Genomic DNA, 12,988 nt, shown 5'->3' on the forward strand with positions numbered 1-12,988 from the left:
TGTACAATATCATGTCATCTGCAAATAGTGACAGTTTAACTTATTCTTCACCAGTCTAGATTCCTTGTGTTTCATTGTTTTGTCTAATTGCTGTATCTAGGACCTCCAGTACTATGTTAAATAACAGTGGGAAGAGTGGGCATCCCTTTCTTGTTTCCGATCTCAGAGGAAAAGCTTTCAGCTTCTCGCTGTTCAGTATGATGCTGGCTGTGGGTTTATGATATATGGCCTTTATTATGTTGAGGTACTTGCCCTCTATTCCCATTTTTCTGAGAGTTTTTATCATGAATGGATGTTGAATTTTGTCAAATGCTTTTTCAGCATGTATGGAGATGATCATGTGGTTTTTCTCTTTCTTTTTGTTGATGTCATGGATGATGTTGATGGATTTTTGGATGTTGTGCCATCCTTGCATCCCTGGGATGAATCCCACTTGGTCATGGTGCATGAACCTTTTGATATACTTTTGAATTCAGTTTGCTAATATTTTATAAAGTATTTTTGCATCTACATTCATCAGGTATATTGGTCTGTAATTTTCTTTTTTGTTGGGGTCTTTGCCTGGTTTTGGTATTAGGGTGATGGTGGCTTCATAGAATGAGTTTGGGAGTATTCCCTCCTCTTCTATTTTTTTGGAAAACTTTAAGGAGAATGGGTATTATGTCTTCTCTGTGTGTCTAATAAAATCCCGAGGTAAATCCATCCAGCCTGGGGGTTTTGTTCTTGGGTAGATTTTTGATTACCGTTTCAATTTCTTTTCTCGTAATTGGTTGGTTTAACTTTTGTGTTTCTTCCTTGGTCAGTCTTGGAAGGTTGTATTTTTCTAGGAAGTTGTCCATTTCTTCTAGGTTGTCCAGCTTGTTGGCATATAGGTTTTCATAGTAGTCTTTAATAATTCTTTGTATTTCTGTGGAGTCTGTCGTGATTTTTCCAATCTCATTTCTGATTCTGTTGATTTGTGTTGATTCTCTTTTCCTCTTAATAAGTTTGGCTAGAGACTTATCTGTTTTGTTTATTTTCTCGAAGAACCAGCTCTTGGTTTCATTGATTTTTGCTATTGTTTTATTCTTCTCAATTTTATTTCTTCTCTGATCTTTATTATGTCCCTCCTTCTGCTAATTTTAGGCTTCATTTGTTCTTCTTTTTCCAATTTCGATAATTGTGATGTTAGACTATTCATTTGGGATTGTTCTTCCTTCTTCAAGTGTGCCTGGATCGCTATATACTTTCCTCTTAAGACTGCTTTCGCTGCATTCCACAGAAGTTGGGGCTTTGTGTTGTTGTTGTCATTTGTTTCTATATATTCCTTGATCTCTATTTTAATTTGTTCCTTGATCCATTGATTATTTAGGAGCATGTTGTTAAGCCTCCATGTGTTTGTGAGCCTTTTTGTTTTCTTTATAGAATTTATTTCTAGTTTTGTACCTTTGTGGTCTGAAAAATTGGTTGGTAGAATTTCAATATTTTGGATTTTGCTGAGGCTCTTTTTGTGGGCTAGTATGTGGTCTATTCTGGAGAATGTTCCATGTGCACTTGAGAAGAATGTATATCCTGTTGCTTTTGGATGTAGAGTTCTACAGATGTCTGTTAGGTCTATCTGTTCTACTGAGTTGTTCAGTGCTTCCATGTCCTTACTTATTTTCTGCCCGGTGGATCTATCCTTTGTGGTGAGTGGTGGTTTGAAGTCTCCTTAAATGAATCCATTGCAGTCTATTTCCCCCTTTAGTTTTGTTAGTATTTGTTTCACATATGCTGGTGCTCCTGTGTTGGGTGCATATATGTTTAGAATGGTTATATCCTCTTGTTGGACTGAGCCCTTTATCATTATGTAGTGTCCTTCTTTATCTCTTGTTACTTTCTTTGTTTTGAAGTCTATTTTGTCTGATATTAGTACTGGAACCCCTGCTTTGTTCTCGCTGCTGTTTGTCTGAAATATGTTTTTTCATCCCTTGACTTTTGTTCTGTACATGTGTTTGGGTTTGAAGTGAGTTTCTTGTAAGCAGCATATAGATGGGTCTTGCTTTTTTATCCATTCTTTTATTACTCTGTGTCTTTTGATTGGTGCATTAAGTCCATTTAAATTTAGGGTGACTATTGAAAGATATGTACTTATTACCGTTGCAGGCTTTAAATTCGTGGTTACCAAAGGTTCAAAGTTAGCCTCTTTAGTGTCTTACTGCCTAACTTAGCTCATTTATTGAGCTGTTATATACACTGTCTGGAGATTCTTTTCTTCTCTCCCTTCTTATAGCTCCTCCTCCCTTCTTCATATGTTGGGTGTTTTGTTCTGTGCTCTTTTTAGGAGTGCTCCCATCTAGAGCAGTCCCTGTAAGATGCCGTGTAGAGTAAAAGGCACTTTTACACAGAGTAAAAGTGAAGGAATGTAGAAAAATATTTGTGCAAATAAAAAGGAGAAAAGGCAGGAGTAAGAGCACTTATATCAGACAAAATAGACAAAACAAAGTAATAAGAGACAAAGATATTACATAATGGTAAAAGAATAAGTCCAAACAGGGAATTGAACAATTGTAAACATCTAAGCAACCAACATAGGGTGACTAAATATATAAAACAAATACTAATAGACCTAAGGGGGAAAATAGACAGCAACACAATCATATTATGAGACTTTTAACAGTACACTTACATCAATGGACAGAACACACTGACAGAAAATAAGCAAGGAAACAAAGGTGTTGAATGACACTTTGGACCAGATCGACTTAACAGATATATACAGAACATCCCACCCAAAAGGAACAGGATACACATTTTTATCAAATGCACATGGAATATTCTCTAGACCAAGTCACATATTAGAGCACAAAAAGAGCCTCAATAAATTAAAAAAGATTGATATCATATCAAGCATCTTTTTACATCAGAAGAGTATGAAACTAGAAAACAAATTCATGAAGAAAAAAACACAAACACATAGGAGCTACACAACATACTTCTAAATAATCAATGAATCAATGAACAAATCACAGAAGAAATCAAGCAATACATGGAGAGAAATGGAAACAGAAAAAAACTGTTCAAAATATGTAGAATGCCACAAGAGCAGTTCTAAGTCGGAAGTACACAGTAATACAGGCCTGCTTCAAAAACAAGAATAATCCAAAACAAACAGTTTAAACTCACAAATAAAGGAGCTAGAAAAAGAAGAAGAAATGAAACCCAAAGTTAGAAGGAGGAGGGACATAATAGAGATCAAAGCAGACATAAATAGAGAAGAATAAAGCAATAGAGAAAAAAGCAATGAAATCAAGAGCTGGTTCTTTGAGAACATAAACAGAATAGACAAACCTCCAGCAAGCCTTATTAATAAAAAAAGAGAAAGGACACATATAAACAGAATAAGAAATGAAAAAGAAGTTATAACTGACACCACAGAAATACAAAGAATTATTAGAGAATTCTATACCAATAAATAGGACAACCTAGAAGAAATGGACCAAGTCCTAGAAAAGTACACATTCTAAGACACAGGAAGAAACAGAAAATTTGAACAGATCAATTACCAGTAACAAAATTAGACTGGTAATCAAAAAGCTCCCAACAAACAACGTTCCACTACCAGATCCCTTCATGGGTGAATTATACAAAACATTTAAAGAAGAGCTAATACCTATCCTTCTTAAAGTTTTCCAAAAATCAGAAGAAGAGGGAATACTTCCACCTCATTCTATGAGGCAAGCATCACTCTAATACCAAAACCAAACAAAGACACTACAAAAAAAATTACAGAACAATATCCCTAATGAACATAGATGCAAAAATTCTCAACAAACTATTAGCAAACTGAATTAAAAAATATGTCAAAAGGATCATCTATCACAAGCAAGTGGGTTTATTCCAGGAATGGAAGGATGGTACAGTATTCATAAATCAATCAATATCATACACCACATTAACAAAAGGAAGGATAAAAAACCATACAACCATTTCAATAGATGCTGAAAAAGCATTTGACAAAATTCAGCATCCATTCATGATAAAAACTCTCAACAAAATGGGTATAGAGGGCAAGTACCTCAACATAATGAAAGCCATATATAACCAACCCACAACTAACATCACACTTAATGGCAAAGAGTTGAAAGCTTTTCTTTTCCTCTAAGATCAGGAACAAAACAAGGATGCCTAGTCTCACCACTTTTATTCAACGTAGTACTGGAAATCCTAGTCATGGCAATCAGACAAGATAAAGAGATGAAAGGCATCCAATCTGGTAATGAAGAGTCATCACTATTTAGGGATGATATGATATTATACATAGAAAACACCAAAGACCCCACCAAAAACTATTAGAATGACTGGATTCAGCAAAGTTGCAGGATACAAAATTAATATACAGAAATCTGTGGCATTCCTATACACTAACAACACCTAGCAGAAGGAGAAATCAGGAAACAATTCCATTCAAAAATGAATCAAAAAAATAAAATATGTAGGAATAAACCTAACCAAGGAAGTGAAAGACCCATACTCTGAAAAATGCACGATACTCATGAGAGAAATTAAGGAAAACTCAACTAAATGGAAATCTATTCCACACTCATAGATAGGAAGAATTAATATTGTCAAAATGGCCATCCTACCCAAAGCAATTTTCAAATTCAATGCAATCCCTATTAAAATACCAAAAGCATTTTTCAATGCAAAACATCCTTAAATTTATAAGGTATCATGAATAGGCAAAGCAATCCTGAGAAAGAAAGCTGGGGGTATTATGTTCTCTGACTTTAAGCTGTACTACAAAGCTACAGTAATCAGAAAAGTATGGTACTAGCACAAGGACAGACCCATAGGTCAGTGGGAGAGGCTAGAGAGCCCAGACATAAACCTGCACAATATATAGTCAATTAATATATGATAAAGGACCCATAAATATACAATAGGGAAAGGACAGCCTCTTCTATACTGATGTTGGGGACACTGGACAAGTATATGCAAGAGAATGAAGCTGGATTACTGTGTAACTCCATACCCAAAAGTAAACTTGAAATGGATTCAGTAAAACTGAATGTAAGATATGACACAATAAAACTCTTGGGAGAAAACATAGGCAAAAATCTCTTAAACATAACTGTGATCAAGTTTTTCCTGGACACACCTCCTCAGAAAAGGGAAACAAAATAAAAACTGAACATATGGAACTACATCAAACTAAAAAGCTTCTTAACAGCAAACCACATCATCAATAGAACAAAAAGGCAAACTACAGTATGGGATAATACATTCATGAAGAAGTCATCCAACAAGGAGTCAATTTCCAAAATATATGAAGAACTCATATGCCTCAACACCAGAAAAAACATAAACTGATTAAAAAATGTATTAGGAAATTTCTGAATAGACATTTCTCCAAAGAAGAAACACAAATGACCAATGGGTACACGAAAAGATGCTCCACATAGCTAATCATCAGGGAAATGTAAATCATAACCCAGTGTGATATCACCTCACACCACTTGAAATGACCATTATCCAAAAGATAAGAAATAACAAGTGTTGGCAAGGATGTGGAGAAGTGGAACCCTGTTGCTGAGAATGTCAATTGGTGCAACCACTGTGGAAAGGAGTATGGAGATTCCTCAGAATAGAAATACAATGCAACACAGTAATTCCACTTTTAGGAATTTACACAAAGAAAACAAAATCCTAGATTTGAAAAGATATAGGCACCCCCAAGTTTATCACCACATTATTTACAATAGCCAATGGAAGCTACTTAAGTGTCCATTAGTAGATGAATGGATAAAGAAGTGGTATGTATATACAATGAAATATTATTCAGCCATGAAAAGAGAAATCCTGTCATTTGCCACATCATGGATGGATCTGGAAGATGTTATTCTCAGTGAAATAAACAAGGCACAGAACAAGAAATATTCTATAATTTCACTTATTTTTGGAATATAAAAATAAAACAAAACAAAATGAACAAAAACAGCAGCATACTCAAGACACTGAGAGGTGACTAGGGTTGCCATGGGGAGAGGCTTGGGGTGGATGGATAGGAAGGGTGAGGGAGTAAAGGGGTACAAAAATTCTCAATCGTAATATGTTGATCCCAGAGAAAGTAGTATAGCATGGAGAATATAGCCAGTGATTCTATAATATCTAAGTTGGCAGATAATAACCACAGTAGTAGGGGTAAGGAATTAATATGGGAAACTGTTAAACCATGGCTTATATATTTGAAACCAGTATGATTGTATGTAAATGATAATTCAGTAAAAAGTAGATGAATGGATAAAGAAGTGATGGTACATATACACAATGGAATATTATTCAGCCATAAAAACATACCCTGTCATTGGCAACAATGCAGAAGGACCTAGCAGGCATTATTCTAAGTAAAATAAGCCAGGTGGAGAGAGGCAAATACCATATGATTTCACTTGTGGAATCTAAAAACAAAACAAACAAAGCGAAATGAATAAAATAGCGGTATACTCACAGGCATGGAGAAGTGACTGGTGGTTATCACGGTGGGGGTGGGGATGTTCAGGTGGATGAGGGACATGAGGGAGGAAGATATAGAGGCACAAAATCTCAGTCATAATATAAGATGGTCACAGGAATGGAAGTGCAGCATGGAGAATATAGTCAATGGTTCTGTAACACTTTTCTATTGGGACAGATAGTCCCTGCTCTAGTTGGGGTGAGGATTTAATAATGTATGTAACTGCTGAATCATGGATGTATGCTTGAAACCAATACATAATGTATATCAACTATACTTCCATTTAAATAAAAAGAGTTATGGAGGCCAATAAAAAAAGAAATTGCTGAAATAGATTAAATTGTTAGGGGGCTATATAAGTCTGATAGAATCTTTTGATTCTTTTATGTATGTGTCTATTTTTAATTAAAGTAAATAATGAAAATTAAAAAATACAGTGAGATACCACTTCACATATACTAGGATGAGTATAATAAAAAGATAAATAATAAGGGTTGAGGATGTGGAGACATTGAAACTTTCAACTTTGTTGGTGGGAATGTAAAATGGCACAGCAACTTTGGATTTTGAGAGTTCCTCAAAAAGTTAAAGACAGAGTTACCTATCCACTATCCATATTTTACCACAATTCTACTCTTAGGTATGTACCTAAGTGGGATGAAAATATATGTCTATTCAAAAACGTGTATTTCAGTGTTCATATCACCATTATTCTACAAAAAATCCCGTAGCGAACAGTACGCTAAATGTTGAAACACTGAATGCTTTCCCTCTATGATATGGAAGAAGGCAAGGATCTCAATATTTGCCACTCCTATTCTATGTCATAGTGGAGATTTTAATGCAGTAAGGAAAGAAAACTACAAAAGGCAAACACACTGGAAATAAAGAAATAAACTTATTTTTATTCACTTACAAAATGGTTGTGTAGAAATCCTCTCACACAAAATAAACCTACAAAATCTGGTAAAGTATAATGTTGGGTTTGTTAATGTTACAGAATACAGATCAATATGAAAATATCAATGATATTTCTATATATGAGCAAAGAGAAATTGAAAATACACATTTTAAAATTTCCACTTATTTGTACTCAAAGAATGAAAGTTTGAAACATGAGAAGTAGACATAAAAAAATATGAGAAAAGGTCTCTGGTGTTTAAAACTACAAAACACTGTTAACATAAACCAAAGAATGCCTACACAGATATAGAGATAAATCATGTTTGTGGATTTGGGAGACACAATATGATAAAATACAATTCCTTCCACATCTGATCTGTATATTCAATACAATACCAATAAAAAAAAACCCACCATGATTTTCTGCACACATTTACAAGCTAATTTAAATATTTATATAGAAAGCCAAACAAATGATAATAGCTAAAATAATTTAAAGAACAAAGTTGGAGAGCTAACACTACTTTGTTTCATGAATGTGTGGTATTGGAGAACACATGGCATATCAATCAACGGAACAGAAAAGAACATTCAGAAACAAACCCATACATGTGATAAATTTGTTTAGCAAAGGTACAAAAGCATATCAGTGGAGAAAGGACAGTCTTTCCAACAAATAGTACTTGAACATTTAGATATCCATATGCAAAATAGTGAACCTAAATGCATATTCCACACTCCATCCATACATTAACTTAAAATAGATTACAGACCTAAATGTAAAAGCTAAACCTATGAAACTTCTAAAAGATGTAAAAGAAAAAGTTTTGATGTAGAATTATGCAAAGGTGTCTTAGCTACCACTTCAAAAACATGACACTTAAAAGAAAAAAATAAGTAAAATGCCATCAAAATTAAGAATTTATCCTCTTTTAAAGACACTTTTTAAAAATGGAAACACAAGTCATAGAGTGAAAGAAAATATGTATCAGTCACAGATCAGATCCAGAATAAAGGCCTCACAAAACTCCATAAAAAAACAACCTAATACAAATGGTTTAAATACTTGAACATATATTTCACCAAAGATGTACATATGGCATATAAGTACTTGAAAATATGTTCAATGCCACTAATCATTGGGGAAATGTAAATTAAGCAACAGTAATGTACCAATAACTACCTATTAGAAGGTTAAAAATAATTTAAAAACATGGTACCAGGTGCTGATGAGTCTGTGGGGAAATCACAGCCCATCCATTGCTAGTGGAAATGCATAATGGAAAAGCTGCTTTAAAGAGTAGTTTATATTCTCTAAATATTTTGTAAAGTTAAGCACATATCTTGCCTGTGGTGGCAATCTTACTCTTAGATTTTTAGTCAAAAGGAATGTCAGTTAATGTTTTTTTTGTATATCAAACATGCTTGATACTTCTAAAATTTTTGTATCCAGCAAAACGTGAAACACAATCCCAATGTCCTTCTGCTGGAGAAAGGAAATTGACCCTGTCACATCCATACAATGGAATACTGCTAGTAATGAACAAGAATGAGATACTGCTACCTACACAACATGGATGAATTTCAAATGATTTGTGCTAAGTGAGATAATGTAGACCCAGAAAGGTACATACTGCTTGATTCCCTTTTTAGGACATTTTAGAAAAACAGAAATTCACATGCAGAAAAGAGATAAATGCCTTGGCTACCAGGGTTCTGGGATTAGCTGACTAAAAAGAGGCACCTGAGTATGTTTCAGAAGTGGGATGAAACTGTTCTGTATCTTTATTGTGATAGTAGTTAAGTGTTTATTGAAACTCACATAAATCTAAACTAAAAAAGTAAATTTCACTCTATTAAATGATATCTTTAAAACAAAAATACAATTGAAAGTGGTATCTTAATGTTGCACATTACCATTGGATTCCATTCAATTTAGGGAAAACAGGAATTATCCTAGAACTAATAAAAAGTGCATTTAAAAATTTTTTGCACATGTAAATACACATTCAACCATTTAAATACAATTCAAGCCACAACCCAGTCAGATATACATAATGTACATACTGTAAATATTTTCAAGAATCTTTCCTTTAACACACCTTTAAGGACACAAAATACAGGAAATGTTTATTAATGCTTATGTTCACAATTTTTCTATGTGGGCAATAAGTTGGATGTAAATATTCCATGAAATTCCAGTAGTTAACTAAAATACAGTAACCACATAACGGTATGCTACATACTTATTAAACTTAATATTTCTACAATGTTCTTAATGCTAAAGAAAAAAAATTATTATATAACATAAAGTAAAAAGAGAAAGGCATAATATACTTACACATGTAAAATATGCAAAAATATGTTTACATGACAAAAATATTTGTGATGGCAAACTGTTTTGCTAATGGATATGATTAGTGGTTATTAATATGACCACTTTGTTATTCTATATTTTTTAACCAACAGGTATTTTTGAAATTATGACTGTAATTATTCAGTGCTAAATTAAGTAGTTGCAAAATGATTTAATTACATTAAAATAATGTAATTGTTTGATTTTCAAAAACTTCTGTGGAACACAAAAGAAACAAAGGGAAAGACGTGTTCCTCTTGCATGACTGAAATTAATGAACAGGTAGAATGATGAAATGTTTTAAGAAACATTCCATTCTTGGACAACTGAAAATTTTGAACTATACCACAGTTATTAATAATGAAATGGTTAGGTGTATCAGGGTTATTCTGATAAACTGGTATATTTTATATCCCGCAAAAAATATGTTTAAAATGTAATAAATACTTGTAGACCTATGTGGAAAATGTAGTTTAAGACACATTAAAAAAATATAGAATTCACAGATTGTGTATATAATTTAGGTACAAAAAGTTTCAGATATATAAAAATATATTTAAAAGCAAAGACTAAAGGTAAAATACATGAGTAGAAGTAATAAATACAACATCTTATTGCATTTCATTATCTCTATTTTAAAGAAAATTCATACTTTTATAATTTAGAAAGAATGGTATTTTACACAACTTTATTTAGAGCCTGTTCTTCAGATAATATAATGGACACTAGGGAAGTAATTTATACAGAATGCTGAGCCTGCACTCAATTGGGAAAGGAACAGTATAATTAGCACAATGATATGATATAAATGCGCTTTAACTAGTATGCTTGACTAAATTATATATGGCACATCTTGTACAAACACAATAAGATGTAATAAAATGCTAGCAGAGTGTGTATTTTTGGCAGGGGAATACAGCCATATTTCTTAGCTAAGTGAGAAAGGTGCATTCCAGAAAAGTAGGTGGATTATGGTCAAGTTAAAACTATTTTTCTACCTGCACTCATATAGACATTAGAAAAAACATAAAAGTCTTCTGTAAAATTATATTAGAAGTGAATATATCTATGTTTTAAAAAATGGATGATTTTGAATATATTTATTTCCAATATACTGTCTAAGGTAGGGTAGTGAGAAGGTTCCAGAATGAGAGAATGCTTGACTGTACTAAATGCAGCCGATGTGTCCTGTGGGATGTACACTGAGTACTGACCAGTGGGTTCAGCAGTGTGGGGGTCACTGTGACATGCTGTACAATGGCATAGGAAAAGTATCTGACTGGAATGAGTTAAAAAAAATAGAGACACGTACTGAATCCTGAATATATACACAACTCTTCAAGGTGTTTTGCCATGTTGGAGACAGAAAAGGAGAAGGATGGGGAGGAAGAAGAAGGAGGGAGAGAGGCGGAGGAAAGGCTACCAGGGAATGCAGGGGCCAGAGGTTTTACCTGCTTCCCTCTCTTCTTCCCTTCCTTTGCAAAGGACAAATAACAGAATGTGCACAGATAGAGGAGAGCCTGTGAAGAATAAAAATTTGTGGTAGAGAGGACAGAGGAAAGAATCTGCAACCTCCCAAGGCAGAGAGGAGGAATGAGAACTACTTCACATGGAACAAACCAGGGAAATAGTCCAGCAATTATCTACAATTCATCTCTGTCTAGATGTCTATCTAGGGTTATAAACCAAGAGTGGTTTGTTTCTCCTACTCTGCATCAAAAAAGCTCATTGACAAAGAAATTGACCTCATATTAATCAGAGTCCTTGAAAAAAGCTCCCCTATGGACTTGCTCTGGAAAATTATGCCAATTGATATATTCATCTAGCCTCAGCTATCCCTCACCTACTAGGGCTGCTAAAGCTCAACTCACATATGGCAAGAAATGTGGAGAAAATCTGTAGTTTGGGATCCATTTCCAAAGTCACATATTTTTTGGACATAAGACATGAGTAACCCGGTCCTGGATCTGTTTGGTCTTGATCCCATAAATGATGGGGTTCAGCATAGGAGGAGCCAGAGTGCAGACATTTGCCAGCAGGACATGGATATGGGGTGGGATGTGGTGTCCAAACCGCTGAGTGAGCACTGAGAAGATCCCAGGCCTGTAAAAGAGGAGGATGACACACACATGGGAGCCACATGTGTTGAGAGCTTTATGGCGAGCATCTAGAAAAGGGATGCGGAAGACAGCATGGAGTATAAACATATATGACACAAAAATTAGCACGACATCTAAAATCACTGTTAACATTAGTAGGAAAAACCCATACCAGATGTTTACTCGTATGTCATCACAGGAAAACTTGGCGAAGCCAATGTGCTCACAACCAGTTGTTGGAAGGATGTTAGTTCTGCAGAAAGTCAGTCTTTTCAAAAGAAATATTATGGGAAATACTGTAATGTAACTTCTCAGAAAGACAGTCAAACCAATTTTCCCAATCAGCGCATGTGTAAGCATAGTGGTGTATCTCAGTGGGTAGCATATGGCAATGTAGCGGTCAAACGCCATCACCAGCAAGATCCCTGATTCATAGATGAAAGTGGAAGACAGGAAGAATACCTGAGCAATGCAGCGATCCAGGGAGATCTCCCCAGCACGGAACCAGAAGATGGCCAGGGCCTGTGGCACTGTGCATGTGGAGAGGACAATGTCTGCTCCAGCCAGCATGCAGAGGAAGAGGTACATGGGCTCATGGAGGCTGCGCTTTGTGAGGATGATGCAGATGAGCAGGCTGTAGCCAAGGAGGGCGATGACATAGGAAATGAGGAAGGGGATGGAAATCCACATGTGCTTGTCCTCAAGGCCAGGGATGCCCAGCAAGCGGAAGACTGTGTGGCTAACACCAGTGTGGTTTAAGGAAGTCATGCTTGGGACACTCACAAGAGACATTACTACTTATCCACAAACAGAGGAAAACACAGATTTTCCTGTGATATGCTCTGTGAAGGTACCAGGAGCTACTACCATATTCTATACTTCCAATACCTGTGAACATGCAAATAATAAGACACGTACAAAGGTGAAAAGGATATGTTGCCTTTCCTCAGTGAGTAACAGTCCAAGTAAAAGATATACATGATTCCGACTAATCAAAGTCATGCCACTGTTATGTACTTCTACAGATGGTTATGAATATATACTGCAAACCGGTGTGTATGTCTGGAAGGCAGTATACAGATGATATATGAACTTGAGATTGAGTATTTTCACATAAGATAAGAAGAATGAAAAGTGGGAATCACTAAAGAAATG

At 34.9% G+C, this 12,988-nt stretch overlaps 1 protein-coding gene across 1 annotated transcript; it reads right to left on the reverse strand.

The window, feature by feature from the left end:
• Positions 1 to 11,656: 11,656 nt before the first annotated feature.
• LOC140844180 (olfactory receptor 52B4-like) lies at positions 11,657 to 12,601 on the reverse strand. The gene has a single exon (XM_073215665.1). The coding sequence runs from the start codon at positions 12,599 to 12,601 to the stop codon at positions 11,657 to 11,659; it is 945 nt and encodes a 314-aa protein (XP_073071766.1).
• Between the last annotated feature and the right edge of the window lie 387 nt (positions 12,602 to 12,988).

This window comes from Manis javanica, chromosome 11, assembly GCF_040802235.1.
Source record: "Manis javanica isolate MJ-LG chromosome 11, MJ_LKY, whole genome shotgun sequence".
Lineage (NCBI taxonomy): Eukaryota > Metazoa > Chordata > Mammalia > Pholidota > Manidae > Manis > Manis javanica.

Excerpts from the sequence above, each read along its gene's own strand:
- LOC140844180 (XM_073215665.1), bottom strand. The coding sequence starts at position 12,601 with ATGACTTCCTTAAACCACACTGGTGTTAGCCACACAGTCTTCCGCTTG.